Genomic DNA, 23,454 nt, shown 5'->3' on the forward strand with positions numbered 1-23,454 from the left:
TGGTACCATAGACACATCCAGTGAACCTGTGCCATCCTAAATATCTCTCACCAAACATCAAGACACTTGCATTAAAATATGCAATTTTATGGGTGTCTCCATTGAGTTCTTCACTCAAGTTGGGGGAGGGTCATCTTTTGGGCATTGTTTTTCATATTTTTGCATCTGTTCTGGTTTTATGTGGTGCACACTCCTTATACTGTTGTTGCTGAAATTGTTTTTATCGTCCTTGCTTTTGACTGGTCTGGATGTTCCTTCATGAACACCGAGGAGAATTTCCTCTTGGATATGCTATATTTCTGCTGCAAAGACTTCCAGGCCTGGTAGAAGCCCTGATCCACAGAAGTAGACAAGAAGTAGAAGATGAGAGGATCCAGAAAAGCATTGCAAGTGCTCAGCAGAAGAGCCACCTTGCGCCATGACACACTCTTCTGCTCTATGAACCCAACAACATGAGAAATATTGTAAGGAGCAAAACAGATGATGAAAACGGTCAAGGTGGTCACTGCGACTCGTGTGGCTCTCTTCTTATGCTTGACATGCATGCAGCATTTCCTTAGGATTTGGATACAAGAAGCGTAGCAAAAGATTGTAATAGTCAAGGGCAAGAAGAATAAGACAATGGCAAACTCCAGCCTTGCTGGTGCTATCATGGCCAACTGGGTGTCTGTAAAATTTTCATAGCAGACCCTCATGTTGTCATCAGTTAGGGAAAGGAATGTTTCAAGGTAGCCATTCTGAGAAGTCTCCACAACGAACACGAAAGATATATGGGCAATTACAAGTGTCCAGAGGCATAAACAAATCAGCAATGAGTACTTGGGCTTCTTGTAAATTTTGTACTTGATAGGAAAAGCAACACTCAAGTATCGTCCAACACTCACAGCAGTAAGGAAGAAGACACTTGCATATATGGTGCTGAAATGTATGAAGTTAAACAAAGGACATAGGATTTCAGGAAGTGTCCAGCTGCGAAAAAAAGTCTCTGTTATTTTCACTGGCAAAAGCATGATAAACAAAAGGTCAGATACACATAAGTTAATCATGTAGATGAGATTTGGAGTCAACCTGGTTCGAGCCTTCTTGAAAAAAATGTAAAATACCAGTAGATTGGAAGGTAAGCCTAGAAACAGGGTCATCACATAAATCACCAGAGATAGGGTGTCCAGATACATCTTAGAGGCATTGGTTGGTTGTCAGGAAAGTGGAGGAAGACATATTTGTTACTCCAGATTAATGCACAGAAATAGGCAAGAGGTTCAAGCTCAATAAATGGTGTAGACCATATTGAAGATGACTGGATTGTAGCTCAACTGGTTGGTCAAACCTCAAGACGACTTGTTATCTGGATTGAATGTTGATTATAGACAACCAGCTGATCGTATAAAGTAAAAACCAGAACTGTAAAAACACAAAGAGTAGATGTCCCACGCTCTGAAAAATATTTCCATTTGCAGAAGACAACCTTGATACTTGCCCTAGATAGAGTGTGAAGAGACTGCAGGTCTTTTGCATATCACAGGCAGCTTTGAAAGAAGTATTAACTGTCTGGATCCCAGCCAATCAATCTCTTATTTCTGCCCTGTTAAATGGATGGGAAATGGTCCAGAAAGATTGCTGATCTCCACTAACATTTGGTTCAGGGAGCCAACAAGCCAATCGTAACTAACAGCCCGTAAAGCTATAAATTCATAATGTGACTTTAAATCAAGTACGGAAATGCTGCCAATGTAATAGGTCGTCAAAAGTCTTATCCTGCCCGAAAAGAGGAAGAAAAAACAATAATCAAAGCAACATGGAGAGAGCGTTGGCTGGTACTAACTCGCAGACATATGACTGGTATTGGGAAGGTTGCTAGGAGAGCATCACTTAGAATCATTACCTGGCTCTAGATATTCAACACCAGAAATCCAAACTGACGGAAAACATAGAACCTCCAGATAAGAGAAAACGTTATGGAAAGTCATAGGCGTGGTTTATTCAACTTTTAGAAGTATAGGAATTCAATATTACGATGAAGAAGTGGGGTCTCCCTTTTAGGACTCTACCTATTGGCTGAATGTGGATTCCTTGACCCCATACCTCCAGGCGAGAATGTCATTGGGCAGTTGTGTGAGTCTCTCTCCATTCTTATCTATGTAAGTAACAGAAATGATGTAGAGCTTATTCTGATGTTGCTGCAACTCCCATAGAGGTGAAAAAATAGAGCAGTCCACATGTATGACCACTTCTCCATTCAATCTTTGCCTGGATGCATCAACTGGTAGAACCGGAGACAATTTTTTCCATATAGGTGGGAGTCAGAGGTAAAAATCCCATCTATAACACATTTATGGCATATCTTGTATATATGCCATCAAAATTGTATGTTGCAAAAACCACATTAAATTCTTTGCAAGTACCGGTACCTGTTCTGCACACCTGCCTCAGTCCCGTGGGCCCTGGACCCACCTTCCACAGAAGGACAGAAATGTGCCTGCTTGTGAGCGATGTATGTTTCCCCAGTTTCCTAAAGGGCCAGTGTGTGTGTTCTATATTCGTTTGTCTGCCCTTGTGTTGACCTCTGCCCATTTACTGGACTTTCCACTGCCTGACCTGTGCATGACCTCAGTATTTATCCTCCACTGCCTGCTCTGACCTCAGCCTGTGCCTGATTATGATTTTGTCCGATCCATTAGTGTTCTACAATGGTGTCTCTGACCCTCATGAGTCGGCTGTCTATCACACAGAAACTGTTCCAGAATGTAGCAGGGGTTAGCCAGGCTAAAGCCCTTAGGATTAGCCCAAAGTCAAATCTGTTGGTTAACACAGTGGTTACACACCTACTGCCATAAAGTCACCTCACAAATCTTATAGTTTTCATGTACTTATGAAAAGTAGGATCACATTTAAGCACACAGAAGCTCTCACCTTCCACTCCACCAACTGAGCACGGATGACGCACCTGGATGCGTTGCGATAAATCAAGAAAAGTAGAAATATCCAGCTCGAGGATGATGAAAAATCGTAGCTTTATTGCGGTATAAAATCGTCGACATACAGGACAAGTTCAGTAACGCGTTTCAGACCATAAACAAATATCGGTCCTTCCTCATGACACTGAGGAAGGACCGCTATTTGTTTATGGTTTGAAACGCGTTACTGAACTTGTCCTGTATGTCGACGATTTTATACCGCAATAAACCTACGATTTTTCATTATCCTCGAGCTGGATATTTCTACTTTTCCTGACTTATGAAAAGTAGTATTTCTCTTTTCAGAGGTCCAGATTGGGCTTCAGAGCTGCTCTTTGTAATATAACTTGGCAGAGAACGTTGGAACCACAGTCAGCCATTGTGAATGTTATGAAACACTATTTGTTTGTTTTTTGGTCACCCAATGAAAAAGTTTGCATATAAGGCCAGGTTCTTGCTGCAGTCAGTAGGAGATTTCATACTGTTTCATCTTCTCTTGTCAATTAGTTTACTTAGGGTCACAGTTGATACGTTCGTGTAAGTCAGCTGAACTCCCTGCTGTGGCCAGGCTCATCTATACTAATAAAATCCCTGTGTACGTGCTCAGGGCTGTTGTCCGTGCGTGTGTGCCGATTAGTGAAGTGCGCATGCACGGCGCACAAACCAATCAGCACACACTCCATCGGATCAGAGTTTTCTCCAATCCGATGGTATATTTTAACTTGAAGCGTCCCCATCACCATGGGAACGCCTCTATGTTAGAATATACCATCGGATTTGAGTTAGATCGTGAAAACTCAGATCCGTCAGTATAATCTAACACAGAGGCGTTCCCATAGTGATGGGGACGCTTCAAGTTAGAATATACTGAGAACTGTGGACATAACGGCCCCCTGCTGCCTGGCAGCACCTGATCTCTTACAGGGGGCTGTGATCCGCACAATTACCCCTCAGGTGCCGCAGTGCGGCCCCCCCTCCCTCCCCAGTATTAAATTCATTGGTGGCCAGTGCGGCCCCCCCCTCCCTCCCTCCCCAGTATTAAATTCATTGGTGGCCAGTGCGGCCTCCCCTCTCCCCCCCCTAATTAAAATCACCCCCCCATCATTGGTGTCAGCGGAGAGTTCCGATCGGAGTCCCAGTTTAATCGCTGGGGCTCCGATCGGTTACATCGGTTACCATGGCAGCCAGTGACTGGGGAGGGAGAGGGGGCCGTAATACTGGGGAGGGAGAGGGGGCCACACTGGCCACCAATGATTTTAATACTGGGGAAGGAGGGAGCTGGGGGGGGGGCGCACTGGCCACCAATGCTTTTAATACTGGGGAGGGAGGGGGGGCCGCACTGGCCACCAATGCTTTTAATACTGGGGAGGGAGGGAGGGAGGGAAGGGCCGCACTGGCCACCAATGCTTTTAATACTGGGGAGGGAGGGAGGGGGGGCGCACTGGCCACCAATGCTTTTAATACTGGGGAGGGAGGGGGGGCGCACTGCCACCAATGCTTTTAATACTGGGGAGGGAGGAAGAGGGGGGGCCGCACTGGCCACCAATGTTTTTAATACTGGGGAGGGAGGGGGGCCACACTGGCCACCAATGCTTTTAATACTGGGGAGGGAGGGGGGCCGCACTGGCCACCAATGCTTTTAATACTGGGGAAGGAGGGAGGGGGGCGCACTGGCCACCAATGCTTTTAATACTGGGGAGGGAGGGGGGGCCGCACTGGCCACCAATGCTTTTAATACTGGGGAGGGAGGGGGGGGCCGCACTGGCAACCAATGCTTTTAATACTGGGGAGGGAGGGGGGGCCGCACTGGCCAACAATGCTTTTAATACTGGGGAGGGAGGGAGGGGGGGCCGCACTGGCCACCAATGCTTTTAATACTGGGGAGGGGGGGCCGCACTGGCCACCAATGCTTTTAATACTGGGGAGGGAGGGAGGGGGGAGCGCACTGGCCACCAATGATTTTAATACTGGGGAAGGAGGGGGGTCTGGCCCCTGCTGCCTTGCAGCACCCGATCAAAGGGCTGAGATCCGCACAATTAACCCCTCAGGTGTGACACCTGAGGGGTTAATTGTGCGGATCAGAGCCCCCTGTAAGAGATCGGGTGCTGCCAGGCAGCAGGGGGCAGTTATGTACACAGTTCTTAGTATATTCTAACTTGAAGCATCCCCATCACCATGGGAACGCCTCTGTGTTAGAATATACTGTCGGATCTGAGTTTTCACGAAAGTGAAAACTCAGATCTGAAAAAGCTGTTATGCAGACGGATCCGCACTGAACGGATACCATCGTTTGCATTATAGGTGCGGATCCGTCTGTGCAGATACCAGACGGATCCGCACCTAGCGCAGGTGTGAAAGTAGCCTAAAATAGGGACTCCTGACTTTACATTGAAAGTCAATGGGGGACGGATCCGTTTACAATTGCACCAATATTGTGTCAATGTAAATGGATCCGTCCCCATTGACTTACATTGTAAGTCAGGATGGATCCGTTCGGCTCCGCACCGCCAGGCGGACACCAAAACGTGGCAGCAGTCTCAGCACCACGTGGCACTGCCAGTCGTCTCAGCCACCAGTCAGCGCCAGCTGTTTCAGCCATCAGCTGCAGTCTCAGCACCACCAGTCAGTGCCAGCAGTTCGTGCCAGCCATCTCAGGCACCAGTCACAGTGCCCACAGTCTCAGCACCACCAGTCAGTCCTAGCAGTCAGTGCCAGCTGTATCAGCCACCAGTCACAGTGCCAGTGGTCTCAGCACCACCAGTCAGTGCCAGCCCACAGTCTCAGCACCACCAGTCAGTGCCAGCAGTCAGTGCCAGCAATCAGTGTCAGCAGTATCAGCCACCAGTCACAGTGCCAGTGCTCTCAGCACCACCAGTCAGTGCCAGCCATATCAGCCACCAGTCACAGTGCCAGTGGTCTCAGCACCACCAGTCAGTGACAGCTGTATCCGTCACCAGTCACAGTGCAAGTGGTCTCAGCACTACCAGTAAGTGGCAGTCATATCAGCCACCAGTCACAGTGCCTGCAGTCTCAGCCAAAAGTCAGTGCCAGTGACGCATATTACAGCTACATATAAGTCAGTATTACAGTAAGAGAAAATATGATCTATACTAATAAAAGCCCTGTGTACGTGCTCAAGGCTGGTGTCCGTGCGTGTGTGCCGATTATAGAAGTGCGCATGCGCAGCGGACGGACACACACACACACACACACACAGGCCAATCCAGGTCGCAGAGCCGGGCTCGGGGGCACAGCGGCGGGACAGCAGCGCTCAGGGAGGAGGACGTCGGGAGCCGAGCACAGCGGCTTTCAGAGTTCTACTCTGCCCGGAGCACACGGGACAGCGCAGCCGTCACAGATCCCGGGGAGCCGTCCACACTGAGAGCCGGCTATCTTACTCATTATGCGGCACTGCGCATGCGCCTGCTTCCCCACACGCGCAGTGCGGCCAGACGCCGCTCCATCGGCACACACTCCACGGACACTACATGTGCAGCATCCTATTGTAATGGCAGCGGGGGGCAGTCACTGTATTGCACCGGCCCCACTCACTTACTACATGGTGAGGCAGGAGGCCTGGCGGGCGGCCAGGCACTGGTAGCGTAACTCACTAAGTGACGCCCCTGCTCCGCCCACTGCATGAATGAAGCAGTCGGCGCAGGCGCATGACGTAGTGAGTTACGCTGCCAGTGCCTGGCCGCCCGCCCGGCCTCCTCCCTCACCATGTAGTAAGTGAAGAAGTGAAGCTGGTTATTATTATTACAGTTATTCAAAGTATTACTACTCTGAGCGGGGCCGGTGCAATACAGTGACTGCACCGGGCCTCGCTGCCATTACATTCACACTAAACAGCGACACTGTTATGGGGGATCTGTGGATGACACATAGCATAAGATGCTATGTGTCATCCACAGAAACCCCCATAACAGTGTCAGCCACAGACCCCAAAAAGTGTCACCCACAGACCCCAATAAGTGTCAGCCACAGACCAGCCCCATAACAGTGTCATCCACAGATACCCCCATAACAGGGTCAGCCACAGATACCCCCATAACAGTGTCAGCCACAGTCCCCAATAAGTGTCAGCCAAAGACCAGCCCCATAACAGTGTCAGCCACAGTTCCCCCCATACCAGTGCCATCCACAGATCCCCCATAACAGTGTCATCCACAGATCCACTAAAACACTGTCATCCACAGATCCCCCATAACAGTGTCATCCACAGATCCCCCATAACAGTGCCATCCACAGATCCCCCATAACAGTGCCATCCACAGATCCCCCATAACAGTGTCATCCACAGATCCCCTATAACACTGTCATCCATAGTCCCCCCCCATAACAGTGCCATCCACAGATCCCCCCTAACAGTGCCATCCACAGATCCCCCATAACAGCATCATCCACAGATCCCCTATAACAGTGCCATCCACAGATCCCCCATAATAGTGCCACCCACAGATCCCCCCCATAACAGTGCCATCCACAGATCCCCATAACAGTGTCATCCACAGATCCCCCATAACAGTGTCATCCACAGATCCCCCATAACAGTGTCATCCACAGATCCCCCATAACAGTGCCATCCACAGATCCCCCATAACAGTGTCATCCACAGATCCCCCATAACAGTGTCATCCACAGATCCCCCCATAACAGTTCCATCCACAGATCCCCCCATAACAGTGCCATCCACAGATCCCCCATAAAAGTATCATCCACATATCCCCTATAACAGTGCCATCCACAGATCCCCCCATAACAGTGCCATCCACAGATCCCCCATAACAGTGCCATCCACAGATCCCCCCATAACAGTGTCATCCACAGATCCCCATAACAGTGTCATCCACAGATCCCCCATAACAGTGTCACCCACAGATCCCCCCATAACAGTGCCATCCATTAGTCCCCCCATAACAGTGCCATCCACAGATCCCCCATAACAGTGCCATCCACAGATCCCCCATAACAGTGCCATCCACAGATCCCCCATAACAGTGTCATCCACAGATCCCCCATAACAGTGCCATCCACAGATCCCCCCATAACAGTGCCATCCACAGATCCCCCCATAACAGTACCATTCACAGATCCCCCCATAACAGTGCCATCCACAGATACCCTCATAACAGTGCCATCCACAGATCCCCCCATAGCAGTACCATACACAGATACCCCCATAAAAGTGTGCCATCCACAGATCCCCCATAACAGTGTGCCATCCACAGATCCCCCATAACAGTGTGCCATCCACAGATCCCCCATAACAGTGGGCCATCTACAGATCCCCCATAACAGTGTGCCATCCACAGATCCCCCATAACAGTGTCATCCACAGATCCCCCATAACAGTGTCATCCACAGATCCCCCATAACAGTGTGCCATCCACAGATCCCCCATAACAGTGTCATCCACAGATCCCCCATAACAGTGTCATCCACAGATCCCCCATAAAAGTGTCATCCACAGATCCCCCATAACAGTGCCATCCACAGATCCCCCCACAACACTACCATTCACAGATACCCCCATAACAGTGCCATCCACAGATCCCCCATCACAGTGACAGCACTACTGTTCTAGCGCCCGTTATTGTAACGGGCTTAATGTCTAGTTAAGAATAAAAGTTCTTCAGAAATGGGTTCCAGGTTATAGCATAAGCTCTGTGAATTTATCAAATTTTTCTTGTATATTTCTAGTATCTTGCATTTTGTCTAGCTGGTTTTCTTTCTGAGTTTTGTAATGCAGTTCTTGTTTGTAGCCGCAGCATCTTGTAGTTTGCTGATAGTTATTTTCCTTGTTTGTATTTGTCATGTCTTGCCTCGTTTCCAGTTCAGCTCTGCTCAGATTTGATAGTCCTAGGGTCAGTATGGGAGATTAGCGTCTCAATAAGGTTATCTTAAAAAGGTTTATACCATGAATGAAGTGAAACAATGAAAATTCAGACATCATATAATACATGGCAATCGCTTTATAACAATGCTAGAACCAGCCCTGCACCTTACATGGATCCAGGGATCTCTCAATGACTTTCTCCAATTAATTTAAGGCTACTAGCTCAGGAGAAATGTCCTTTCTCAGAGGAGTATCCTTTCTGCTGCAGCTTTTCAACTCCAACTGCCAACATTTCGAACAGAAGATTTGGATGGTGGCGGTTGAAGATTTAAACTGAGCATGTGCGACCACCTCCTTGAGTAATAAGTAATATAATGTATGAACACCAGGGGCATTCCTAGGCTAAAACATTCGGGGCCTGGGCCTGTTTTGTCCAAGGCCCCGAATGTACTACCTGCCAGACAGATACAACTGTATTGCGGTCCTCAGGACGGCAATACAATTGATTCTAATGCACTGGAAGAGCTGAAGGACCTGTGGTGACATCACAGTCATGTGATCAGTGCTAAAGGCAGAGGTTGAGAAGGACCTGCAATGATGTCACCATCATATGACCAGTGCAGGAGAGGACAGTGCTTATCAGTGAAGAGGAGAAGTCCTGGGGAAGAAGCTGTGGTGAGGTCTGCTACATGAGGACAAGTAAGTGAAGGGAGAGGCTGAGCATATTTAACTGGGACTGTATGTTATGGCTGAAGGGAGGGATGTTGTTTACATGGGACTGAATGTTGAGGAGTGATGTAGTTTACATTGGACTGCATGTTGGAGATAGCTGGGGCAGGGTGATGTTATTTACATGAGACTGTGTGTTGGAGGTGTCTGGGGAGGGGATTATGTTATTTAAATTGGACTATATATTGATGGCGGCTGTGGGAAGGAGTGATGTTATTTACATGGGACTGAATGTTGAGGGGGTGATGTTGTTTACATGGGATTGCTTGGTGGAGGCGGCTGTGGAGGCGGTGATATTATTTACATGTGACTGTATGTTGGAGGGGGCTGGAGAGATGGTGTGATTTTATTTATATGGGACTCTACGACGGAGGGAGGGGAATAGTGTTATTTACATATGGCTGTATGGTGGAGGGGCTGAGGAATTATAATTTCTGAGGACACTTAAGGGAGGAATATAACTACAAGGGGCACTGCAGGGGGCATTATAACTGTAGGGGGCCATTTCAATACTGTGGCACTTCAGGGGGAGCATTATAACACTAGGAAGCCATATAAATTCTGGGGGCACTTCAGATCGAGCATTATAACAGTAAGAGGCAATATAAATACTGTGGGCACTGAAGGGGAATTATAAATAGTAAGGTCACTTTAGGGTGAGTATTATACCAGTAGGGGACAGTATAAATACTGGGGGAATTCAAGGCGAGCATTATAACAGTAGGGGGCAATATAAATACTGGGGGCTGGTCAGAGCAAGCATTATAACAGTAGGGGACAATATAAATACTGGGGGCACTGTAGGGACATAAGGCGTTCTTATTACTACTGGGGGCTCTATAGGAGGGACTTATGGATCGGCCTTATTTCTTCTAAGAGCATTATGGGGCCTTATTACTACTGAGGGGTCTGTAGAGAGATTTATTATCACTGGGGGCACAATAGGGGGGCCTTATTTCTACTGGGGGCATTATTAATACCGGAGGGCTCTTCTACTAATGGAGACACTTTTGGGGAGCACTATCACTGTTGGGGCACTGTAGGGGGCAGTATTACTAATGAGGGCATTCTAGAAGGGAATTACTATTAGTGGGACTTTGAGGAACACTATTACTATGGGGGCACTATTAGTTTTTCAGGATAGTATTTGGGGGTATTGGGGAGCACAGCGAGCAGCAGGATAACACTTGGGGGCTTCAGGTTGGGGGATGATGATAGAAAAGTGAGGAAGCTAAGATGTCTGTGTGTCACACTCTGCAGAGACGAAGCGAGGTTGAAAGAAGTTGTCCGGACCTAATGGAGAAGATGATGACAGAGAGGATCTACATCAGAGGAAATGACACCTGGAAGGCCCGGGATATGAGAGGTATGTGCTGCTGGATAGCAAATGCAGTAAAATGTGTTGCACGGGGATGATGTGTGTGTGTGTGTGTGTGTGTGGGGGGGGGGGGGGGTCGACTAAGAGAATTGGGCCATATTCACTGGAGCTTGGGCCCCGGATCTTTTGAGACCCTAGAAACGCCTCATGATGAAAACAGTGTCTGCACCAGCAGATAAGTGAGTGCAGCTCTGGAGTATAATGCAGGATGTATTCAGTGTTGGATTTACAGGCTCAGCAGCTTTCCATTTCCTTTCCTCCTCTCGGTGCTGGAATACTGGTCTCATACTGAAGCCCCTTTCATTTATTCACTCAGTCGTGTATTTATTCTCACTTCCAAATATATATATATATATATATATATATATATAGCTTTATCTTTAGATTTTGGAGAAGCACAATGAGGGGGGGGGGGGGGCATTACACACTATAGTGTTGTTTAGTGGAATATGTGAGGGATTATCTTCTATGCAGTGGAGGAAGGAGTTAACCAGAGCTGCATGCAATACATTCCTGGTAGAAGCAGAGGCTTGATTATCTCATGTGATGAGATGCTGCCCACCCACAGACAGGGAAGAGACCAGAGGTCAGAAATGTTAAAAAAAGGCGACATGTATGCTGCAGCAGTATTTGTTAAAGTAATGGTTCTTTAGCCCTCATCAGAAGAAGTGACTTATGTTGGGCAGCCGTCTGTGCAGCCGACCATGGGCAGATCTGCTGCAGGAGATATATTATTACACGGCATTACCTGTACTAATAATCATTATCTATCGTGATGGAAACTGTGCAAACACCAGTCAGATACAAACACACAAATCCCGCTCGGCTTTTACTTATCTGTTGCTTCTATGTCACAATCCGTTATTGCTGGTTACAGAAAATAAGATAACTGATCGTAGTCATAAAGCAATAGCTGGCGCAGGAAGCTTTTGAATTCCAAATATCCCTTGACGTCTCTACGACCCATAAAAGTCACCAATTCTGCATTGTCTTGACGCTGTCCATATGGTCCAAAAAAATGAACTTAAAGAGGTTTTGCAGATCATTTATGGCCTCATTTATATCTGATTGGTGGGGGTCTGACACCCCACACCCCCGCCGGTCAATTGTTCTGCAGAAGCACTGGCTCCAAAACTACACAGCTGCTCCCATCGTGAAGTACACATAATGGAGCACAGGCTCCAGAACTACACAGCTCCATCCATCGTGTAGGGGACATCATAAAGCACTGGCTCCAGAACTACACACATCCGTCCATCTTAATGGAGCATTGGCTCCAGAACTACACAGCTCCATCCATCTTGTAGTGGACATCATGAAGCACTAACTCCAGAGCTACACAGCTCCATACATCTTGTAGTAGACCTAATGGAGCACTGGCTCCAGAACTCCACAGCTCCATCCATCTTGTAGTGGACGTAATGGAGCATTGGCTTCAGAACTACACAGCTCCATCTATTGTGTAATACACATCATGGAGCACTAGCTCCAGAACTACACAGCTCCGTCCATCGTGTAGTGAACATAATGGAGCACTGGCTCCAGAATGACACAGCTCTGTCCATTGTGTAGTGCACATAATGGAGCAATGGATCCAGAACTACATAGCTCTCTCTATCTTATAGTGAACATAATAGAGCACTGGCTCCAGAATGACACAGCTCCGTCCATTGTGTAGTGCACATAATGGAGCAATGGATCCAGAACTACATAGCTCTCTCTATCTTATAGTGAACATAATAGAGCATGGGCTCCAGAACCACATAGCTCCGTCAATTCTGTAGTGAACATAATAGATCAGTGGCTCCAGAACTACACAGCTCCATCCATCGTGCAGTGGACAAAATGAAGCACTGGCTCCAGAACTATACATCTCTGTCCATCGTGTAGTACACATAATGGAGCACTGGCTCCAGAACTATACATCTCTGTCCATCGTGTAGTACACATAATGGAGCACTGGCTCCAGAACTATACATCTCTGTCCATCGTGTAGTACACATAATGGAGCACTGCCTTCAGAACTACACAGCACCGTCCATAATGTAGTACACATAATGGAGCACTGGCTACATAACTACACAGCTCTGTCCATAGAGTAGTGGACATAATAGAGTACTGGCTACATAGCTACACAGGTCTGTCCATCGTGTAATGCACATAATAGAGTTAAAGTTAATGTACCGTAACAGAAGCCCTCTGTTTGTCTGTTGAGATATTTCATTTAATTATGTCAAACCCCCAAACAAGGTTTATGGACAAAATAAATTTGCAAACTGTTAGGTATTAAAAGACATTTCTACTTTCGAAAAGAGACCGACCGCACAGCCTGATTCTATGGAACTATTTTGAGCAGGAGACTCCTGTGCGGTCGGTCAGAAACAAGACCTCCAGGAAATTCTTTAACCCCTTCTCTGATCTGGGTGATTTTTGGATATGTTGGTCACCTAGGTCAAGGCTATCAGGGGATGTCACATTTGTGGGGATATCATGGATTTGGGGGTACTTTTTACTGCTTTATTTAAAAAATGTGGTTTTACTGCCTGGAGATAATTGGGTTACATACAGTTAGAGATGGCCTTGCGGTTTGCCAGGCAGTCGTTTCGCGGCACACTTTGCGCGTTCACAATTCACCGAACATGCGAACATATGGCGATGTCTGCCGGCGCCATATTCTTTTGCATTGCGCCGAACTTTGACCTATGACACATCCATCAGGTGGGACAGGACAGCCAATTGAGATGTTTAAGCACATGAACACACCCCCATCCTATAAAAGAACCCGATCTGGCAGCCATTTTACATTCTGTGTTTTGCCAGTGTAGGGAGAGGCTGCTTTGTGGAGCAGGGAAAGGCTGTTAGGGACACCAAACGCTAGCTAATAAGGACTGGTATAGGTGTGCTATCGATAGGTGTGATATACTGAGGGGTGTGATATACTTATAATATACTTTCTAACATAGAAAGTATATTATAGTGCATTTGTATTGTGCAGCAGTTGTGTGCGGTTCTGCTGCGATAACGCAGCTATATAGAGGGACAAATGCTATTGGAACAACTAATTGCAACTGGTATGATATACCTGTTGCTCCAAAAAAAAAAATGATTGAGGGGTGTGATATACCTTCTTCCACAAAACACTGATTGAGGGCTGCAATATACCTGTTGCCCCAAATAAACAGGGTGGTGTGATATAACTGTAGTGGCAAAAAAAATTATTGAGGGGTGTGATATATCTGCTTCCACAAAATACAGATTAAGGGGTTTGATATACCTGCTTCCACCAAAAATTGATTGAGGCCTGCGATATACCTGCTCCCACAAAATACTGATTAAGGGGTTCGATATACCTGTTTCCACCAAGTATTGATTGAGGCCTGCGATATACCTGCTTCCACAAAATACTGATTAAGGGGTTTGATATACCTGTTTATACCAAATATTGATTGAGGCCTACAATATACCTGCTTCCACAAAATACTGATTGAGGGCTGTGATATACCTGTTTCTACCAAGTATTGATTGAGGCCTACAATATACTTGCTTCCACAAAATACTGATTAAGGGGTTGAATATACCTATTTCCACCAAACATTGATTGAGGCCTGCGATATACCTGCTTCCACAAAATACTGAATAAGGGGTTCGATATACCTGTTTCCACCAAATATTGATTGACGCCTGCGATATATCTGCTTCCACAAAATACTGATTAAGGGGTTTGATATACTTGCTTCCACATGCCGATTAAGGGCTGCGATATACCTGCTTCCACATAATATTGATTAAGGGGTTCGATATATCTGCTTCCACAAAATACTGATTAAGGGGTTCAATATACCTGCTTCCACCAAATATCAATTGAGGGGTGCGATATACCTGCTTCTACAAAATACAGATTAAGGGGTTTGATATACCTGCTTCCACCAAAAATTGATTGAGGCCTGCAATATACCTGCTCCCACAAAATACTGATTAAGGGGTTCGATATACCTGTTTCCACCAAGTATTGATTGAGGCCTGCGATATACCTGCTTCCACAAAATACTGATTAAGGGGTTTGATATACCTGTTTATACCAAATATTAATTGAGGCCTACAATATACCTGCTTCCACAAAATACTGATTGAGGGCTGTGATATACCTGTTTCCACCAAATATTGATTGTGGCCTGCGATATACCTGCTTCCACAAAATACTGATTAAGGGGTTTGATATACCTACTTCCACAATATATTGATTGAGGGCTACGATATACCTGCTTCCACAAAATACTGATTAAGGGGTTCAATATACCTGTTTCCACCAAATATTGATTGAGGGGTGCGATATACCAACTTCCACAAAATACAGATTAAGGGGTTTGATATTCCTGCTTCCACCAAATATTATTTGAGGGGTGCGATATACCTGCTTCCACAAAATGCTGATTAAGAGGTTTGATATACCTGCTTCCACAAAATATTGATTGAGGCCTACGATATACCTGCTTCCACAAAATACTGATTAAGGGGTTCGATATACCTGTTTCCACCAAATATTGATTGAGGTATACGATATACCTACTTCCACAAAATACTGATTAGGGGTTTGATATACCTGCTTCCACCAAATATTGATTGAGGTATACGATATACCTGCTTCCACAAAATACTGATTAATGGGTTTGATATACCTGCTTCCACCAAATATTGATTGAGGCCTACGATATACCTGCTTCCACAAAATACTGATTAAGGGGATCGATATACCTGCTTCCACCAAATATTGATTGAGGTCTGCGATATACCTGCTTCCACAAAATACTGATTAAGGGGTTGAATATACCTATTTCCACCAAACATTGATTGAGGCCTGCGATATATATGCTTCCACAAAATACTGATTAAGGGGTTCGATATACCTGTTTCCACCAAATATTGATTGACGCCTGCGATATATCTGCTTCCACAAAATACTGATTAAGGGGTTTGATATACTTGCTTCCACATGCCGATTAAGGGCTGCGATATACCTGCTTCCACAAAATATTGATTAAGGGGTTCGATATACAGTCATGTGAAAAAATTAGGACACCCTTTGAAAGCATGTGGTTTTTTGTAACATTTTTAATAAATGGTTATTTCATCTCCGTTTCAACAATACAGAGAGATTAAAGTAATCCGACTAAACAAAGAAAACTGAAGAAAAGTCTTTTCAAGATCTTCTGTAAATGTCATTCTACAAAAATGCCTATTCTAACTGAGGAAAAAGATAGGACACCCTCACATGTATTCCCTCTTAAATTGGCTCAGATCTCACACAGGTATATCACACCAGGTGCACATAATTAGTAGATCGTTACTCTGCATGTTGAATGAGGCTTGCCCTATTTAAACCTCAGACATTTAGTTTGGTGTGCTCCTGACTGTTGAAGTGAGAGTGAGCACCATGGTGAGAGCAAAAGAGCTGTCAGAGGACTTCAGAAAAAAGATTGTAGCAGCCTATGAGTCTGGGAAGGGATTTAAAAAGATCTCAAAAGATTTTGAAATCAGCCATTCCACTGTCCGGAAGATAGTCTACAAGTGGAGGGCTTTCAAAACAACTGCCAACATGCCCAGGACTGGTCGCCCCAGCAAGTTCACCCCAAGAGCAGACCGCAAGATGCTAAAAGAGGTCTCCAAAAACCCTAAAGTGTCATCTCGAGAACTACAGCAGGCTCTGGCTACTGTTGATGTAGAAGTACATGCCTCTACAATCAGAAAGAGACTGTACAAGTTTAACTTGCATGGGAGGTGTGCAAGGAGGAAACCTTTGCTTTCCAAGAGAAACATCGAGGCCAGACTGACATTTGCCAGCGATAAAGTTGACAAAGACCAGGACTTCTGGAATAATGTTCTTTGGACAGATGAGTCCAAAATTGAATTATTTGGACACAACAGCAGAGGACATGTTTGGCGTAAACCAAACACAGCATTCCAAGAAAAGAACCTCATACCAACTGTGAAGCATGGAGGTGGAAGTGTCATGGTTTGGGGCTGCTTTGCTGCAGCAGGACCTGGTCAGCTCACCATCATAGAATCCACGATGAATTCTACTGTGTATCAGAAGGTGCTTGAAGAACATGTGAGACCATCAGTTAGAAAATGAAAGCTGAAGCGGAAAGGGACCATGCAACATGACAATGACCCAAAACATACTAGTAAATCAACCAAAGATTGGCTGAAAAAGAAGAAATGGAGAGTCCTGGAATGGCCAAGTCAAAGTCCAGATTTGAATCCCATTGAGATGCTGTGGGGTGACTTGAAAAGGGCTGTACGTGCAAGAAACCCCTCAAACATCTCACAGCTGAAAAAGTTCTGCATTGAGGAGTGGGGTAAAATTTCCTCAGACCGATGTCGAAGACTGGTAGATGGCTACAAGAACCGTCTCACTGCAGTTATTTCAGCCAAAGGAGGTAACACTCGCTATTAGGGGCAAGGGTGTCCTATCTTTTTCCTCAGTTAGAATAGGCATTTTTGTAGAATGACATTTACAGAAGATCTTGAAAAGACTTTTCTTCAGTTTTCTTTGTTTAGTCGGATTACTTTAATCTCTCTGTATTGTTGAAACGGAGATGAAATAACCATTTATTAAAAATGTTACAAAAAACCACATGCTTTCAAAGGGTGTCCTAATTTTTTCACATGACTGTACCTGCTTCCACAAAATACTGATTAAGGGGTTCGATATACCTGTTTCTACCAAATATTAATTGAGGCCTGCGACATACCTGATTCCAGAAAATACAGATTAAGAGGTTCTATATACCTGTTTCCACCAAATATTGATTGAGGGGTGCGATATACCTGCTTTGACAAAATACTGATTGAGGGGTTTGATATACTTGCTTCCACCAAATATTGATTGAGGCCTACGATATACCTGCTTTCACAAAATACTGATTAAGTGGTTCGAAATACCTGCTTCCACAAAATACTGATTGAGGGCTGCAATATTCCTGCTTCCACAAAATACTGATTAAGGGGTTTGATATATCTGTTTCCACCAAATACTGATTAAGGCCTGCGAGATAACTGCTTCCACAATGTACTGATTAAGGGGTTTGACATACCTGCTTCCACCAAATATTAATTTTGGCCTGCGACATACCTGCTTCCACAAATACTGCTCTTCTCTAAGGACTTAGGCACAAGGTCATGACAGGCAGGGGAAGAGGCAGGCCATACCGCAGGGGTGGTAGGGGTTGGGCAGGTGCACCAGGCCGGAGCCTAAGTGGGAAGTTGGAGAAGGCGCGTGCGATTACTTTAGAGGGCACACCAGAGTTGGTTTAGTGGCTCATTCAGCCTTTCGCTTCTGCATCCTCCTCATCCTCTGCTGTGTGCACCCCCAAAGACACCACCACCACCACCATAGCCCCTCCACTCGAGTCAGAGGAATTATTTTCCCATCCATTCCCAGACCTTACCGATGCGCAGCCATTCTTGACATCGGATGAGGAAGAGGAGGTAGCAACGGCCGCCACCCTGCGGTCTGACGACAGTACCCAGATCAGCCCAAGGAGGGAGGTCCCTTCTGTTGCTGCCTACTCCGAGGTCTCAAATGTCAGTGGTGGTGAAGGTGACGATGATGACGTGTCGATGGACGTCATGTGGGTGCCCACAAGAAAGGAAAAGGAGGGGAGTTCAGAGGGAGAGACGGAGCAGCAGAGAGAAGGAGGAGGCAAAGCTCGCAGGAGCTAGCCATCCACCATGTACGGTCACTTCTGGCGCTCCTAGGACGCCGGCACATGGCTCCGCAGTGTGGGCTTTTTTTAACGTGTCAGCTGCTGACAATAGTGTTGCCATCTGCAGCCTGTGCTGTCAAGGCATAAGTAGCAGTAAGCCCAACACTCACCTAGGGACCACCGCCTTAAGAAGGCACCTGGCCTCCCATCACCGAGCCCAGTGGGAGCAACGCCGTCAGAACCCACAAAGCCACACTCCCGGCGCTCCACGTTCTGCCTTTTCTCCTTCTCCTCTCTTCTCCCATTTGTCCTCCACTCCACCTTCCACCGTGCCGTCGTCAAGTTCATCTAGCAGAAGGCAGGCTTCCGTGGCCCAAATGTTTGAGCGTAAAAAGTTGATGACGTCGGATAACCCTCTTGCCCAACGGCTGACTGCTGGCTTGTCGGAACTGCTAGCCCGCCAATTACTGCCATATAAACTCGTAGACTCGGAGCCCTTTCGAAAATTTGTGGTCATTGGCACACCGCAATTGAAGGTCCACGGAAGCAAATATTTCTCCCAGAAGGGCATCCCAGAGCTATATGGCCATATCCAGCGGCAAGTGAATATATCTCTGGCACACAGTGTCGGTGCCAAGATACATCTGACCACAGACACGTGGTCTAGCAAACACGGGCAGGGAAGGCACAGAACTTTTACTGCCCACTGGGTGAACCTTCTGACGGCCGTAAAGCATGCAACCCGTGGCTCCCTTGTGGATTTGGTGTTACCGCCAAGGATTGCATGTAGTCCTGCCTCTTCTTCTCCTCCTCCTACTCCATCCTCCGTCTCCTCCTCGGCTGATTTCTACTTTCCACTGCTACTGCCTCTTCCGCTGCGCCCCCCAAGCTCCCCAGAACCTATTCGACGTGCCAGGTGAGACGTTGCCATGCTGTGCTGCGGCTGTTGTGCCTGCAAGCCAAGAGCCACACCGGTCCTGCACCACTTTCAGCTCTGCGGTCACAGGCCAATCAGTGGCTAACCCCGCTCAATTTGACAGTTGGTAAAGTGGTGTGCGACAACGGTGCCAATCTGCTGAGCACGCTGAAACAGGGCAAAATAACACACATGCCGTGCATGGCACACATCCTGAACTTAGTCGTGCAGCGATTCGTTGCCAAATACCCGGGGTCCAGGATGTCTTGCGGCATGCCCATTTTAGAAGATCTTACACGACCGCGGCGACACCACTTACCCTTCAGACGTCTGATTTGTGACAGCCCGACACGCTGGAACTCCACCGTATATGCTTGATAGACTGCTCCAGCAGCAACGTGCCGTTAACGACTACCTGTACGAACTCTGCAGCAGAGGAGGTTCTGGGGAGCGTGGTTTCTTTTCACCGCGCCAGTGGCTGCTCATGCGCGATGAGATCACCAAACTGGTCAGTCGCAGCCAGGGAGCCATCAGTGACATTGTACCTTATGCCTTCTTTCTGGAGCGTGCATTGCGTCGTGTCATTTATCAAGCCGTCGAGGAGCAGGAGCAGGAAGATGAGGAAATCGCAATGCTGAATTAATTCCCAGGGAGGCTACTCCATCTGAGACAAGTCAGCAGGAGTCTGAAGAAAGTCAGAGGAGGATGGTGGCTGGGGGAGGAGGAGGAGGAGTAAGAAGAGCAGGCTTTGAGGGGGACTTTAAACTTTTCAGGGATCCCTAGTGTTGTCTGTGGATGGGGGGAGGAGACCAAGGACGACATTCTCCTGGGTAATGAGCAGGAGCCAGGGGACTCCACCGCTTCCAGTTTAGTGCAAATGGGGGCCTTTGTGCTCCAGTATTTGAAGAGGGACCCCCGTATAAAAAGCATAAAGAGCAAGGAGCAGTACTGGGTGGCAACGTACTTAGACCCCCGTTACAAACACAAAATGGCGGACATGTTACCAGCATCACAGAGGGCTGGCAGAATGCAGCATTTCTAGGCCTTGCTGCGAGAGATGCTGCATTCTGCTGTTGCGGGCGCTGGCAGAGGAATTTACCCCCACAGCAAAACAGGTGCGGGTACCAATCCTACCGCGCCTGCAAGAAGAGGGTGGTTTGAAGATGTGTTGCTCACTTCGGATATGAGTTCATTCTTTCCGCCAACCCATCGACAGTCGCCCTCCGGATCCAGCCTCAGGTTAACGGCCGATGTGGACGCTCTGAGAAGTGAGAAACCCCTGGACTACTGGGTGTGCAGGCTTGACTGGTGGCCATAGCTGGCACAATTTGCCATGGAACTCTTGGCTTACCCCTCGTCGAGTGTCCTGTCCGAAAGGACAATAAAAAAATATTAAAACACAAAACATGTGCTTACTAAATACTCCTTGGTGGAATCCTGGTGGGCATATCTCAGAAGGTATTGTCTGGATCGTTTCTGTATAATCAGAGAGCGCGCTCATCCTGGCATCCCTCTGTAAGCAGCGCGCAGGCGCAACGGGCACATGTGTGTGCTCTAAGCACGGCATTCCTCTGATCTCCTTGCCCCTGCGCTCTAAGCATTCAGTGCGCGCTATGGAAACCGTAGCGCATCTAGTCACTATTGCGTATGCTTCATACCTCTGTCTGTGCTATCGCTATCCCAATCCTCATATTATGTTGGCCACAGCTCTAGTTAAAACATTTAAACGTATCAAGCAATCATAGCATTGCAACAATAAGAGACTTTATGGCATTTTATACTCGATTGTATAATAATTATATGTCCATTTTAAGTAGATATATATCATTATTGACCACCTTACCTATATTAGCATAATCTAGCAAGTACATATATCTCCAATATCTCGGTCCTCCGTCAGAAGTGTTCCACAGCGGCAATACACTTAAAGCCATTTCTGGTATATCTATAATGTTCATAGCATGATCTCTGCCATTAAACCAAGGTTCAAATACCCAAATTAAACAATGGTCTCCTCAAATAAGTGTCTATAAATGTCTCTATAGTCCATAGGCCATAGATAAAATTTGTTTACGGGCTCATTTAACCATTTTAGAGGTGGGACGTACCCCCCATATGTTATGTAAGGGTCATTTCCTTCCCCTTAATCAGCACACTTTTGTCCCTATGGGGGAACACATCCCCCCACGGAATGTGGGAGAGACGTATCCCCCCTTTGGATAATGGCCTCTTCTCTATCTTTGATAGTATTGTAGCTATACAAAGTCCATGGTGTCCATAGTTGACTATAGGTCTGCTATGAATAGGACAACCCTGTGATGGATAGGGGGTAAGCCCTGGAACGGGTTGCCCTTCTGCCCTACCAGGGTAGTTGATTTTGGTTGATAAAGGAGGGGGGGGGGGCGATTCTCCCACAGAGTGGGGGATACGCCCCCCACTGATTGAATAATGTCCTGGGGGGGACACGTCTCTCCCACATACCTTCTGAGATATGCCCACCAGGATTCCACCAAGGAGTATTTAGTAAGCACATGTTTTTTGTTCTAATACTTTATTATAAATGACAGTATATGTAAAGGAATGGTGACATGTATATCTTGATCTGAGTAACTAGATCACACAAATGGGTATTTAGCATATTTGATTAATATTAACATATCTGATTCGGCCATGTGACCTACTGGGAGGGTATATATATCTGGCTATGTTCACACTGTTTGTTGCTTGAGAAAGCCCACACATATCCGCCACCACCCAGAACAAAGAATGGTCCTTGTCTTATGTACTGTATATATAGCGGCATAAAAGGCCTTTTCTGTCCGGTGAATGCCAAATTTTTGGGGCCTGTACTCCAGTGGCCTAAAATAAAAATTTTCTAGGCTCCAGCAGGGCACATTTTTGAGAGTTTCTCTTTAAGACAAATGGCCCCTTATTAAAATACATATTTTTTGTGGGAATTGTTGCCAATGATCCCCCTCTGGTATGTCACTGTCCATGTTGTGAGACTATTTGTGCACTTCTAGTTTGTATTTGGTGGCTGCAAATATGACCTGAAGGTTTTTCAGGTTCGCCTGCCATTAAAGTCAATGGGGCCCGAACGCGCATTGGCGAACCGTCCCGGCCGATGTTCGTCCATCACTACATACAGTATCTGACCTAATTATCTCCCAGACAGAGGGGAGGCATTGTGTGTCCTGTATGGGAGTGTCCCGGATTGTGTGGTTGTTTCCTAAGCAGTGAGAGAAGAGTTAGGCTCCATTCACACGTCGGTATAATAGGTCCACATCCGTTCCGAAAATTGCAGAACGGGTGCGGACCCATTCATTCTCTATGGGGATGGAATGGACGCGGAGAGCACACTATGTGCTCTCCGCATTCGCATTTCCGGAGCGCACCCCCGATCTTCTGGTTCGCAGTCCGTAAAAAAATAGAACATGTCCTATATTTGTCCGCAATTGCGGCCAAGAATAGGCAGTTCTATGGGGGTGCCGGCCGGGTGTATTGCGGATCTGCAATTTGCGGATCGGCAATGCACTACAGACGTCTGAATGTACCCTTAGCTGACATCCCAAAAAATGTTTACAATTTTCGTCACCTTAATGATATTGATCTAGGTGCACAGGTCTCACCAAGCCATCCAACTTAAAACAAGCAACTTTGAGGCTTAATGGCTCTCAGTCAAATGAGAGCTGGATTTGAATGTCTCATATTGCATAAGGCTGAGATTGTAAGGTATGCTGAATGTACCTGTCTTATGGATAGGTTATTGGTTAACCTATACCTGGCTTTTGGCATATATCCTTTGTGTAATTGTCTGTTTATTGTATGTTATAGGTAAGGAAATATGCGCGCACAATATGCACATATTACATTACTGACTTTTGCAATCACAAATTCTCAAATTTATGAACTTATGGCGAATATTGCTTATA

At 46.5% G+C, this 23,454-nt stretch overlaps 1 protein-coding gene across 1 annotated transcript; it reads right to left on the reverse strand.

Moving 5' to 3' along the window:
• Nucleotides 1–194: 194 nt before the first annotated feature.
• LOC120998069 (free fatty acid receptor 2-like) lies at nt 195–1,175 on the reverse strand. Its single transcript, XM_040428958.1, has one exon. The coding sequence runs from the start codon at nt 1,173–1,175 to the stop codon at nt 195–197; it is 981 nt and encodes a 326-aa protein (XP_040284892.1).
• Between the last annotated feature and the right edge of the window lie 22,279 nt (nt 1,176–23,454).

The sequence above is a fragment of the Bufo bufo genome, chromosome 1, assembly GCF_905171765.1.
Source record: "Bufo bufo chromosome 1, aBufBuf1.1, whole genome shotgun sequence".
NCBI classification, from domain to species: Eukaryota; Metazoa; Chordata; class Amphibia; order Anura; family Bufonidae; genus Bufo; species Bufo bufo.

Bases quoted from the DNA above. Each gene is read 5' to 3' on its own strand.
- LOC120998069 (XM_040428958.1), bottom strand. From the start codon at position 1,175: ATGTATCTGGACACCCTATCTCTGGTGATTTATGTGATGACCCTGTTT.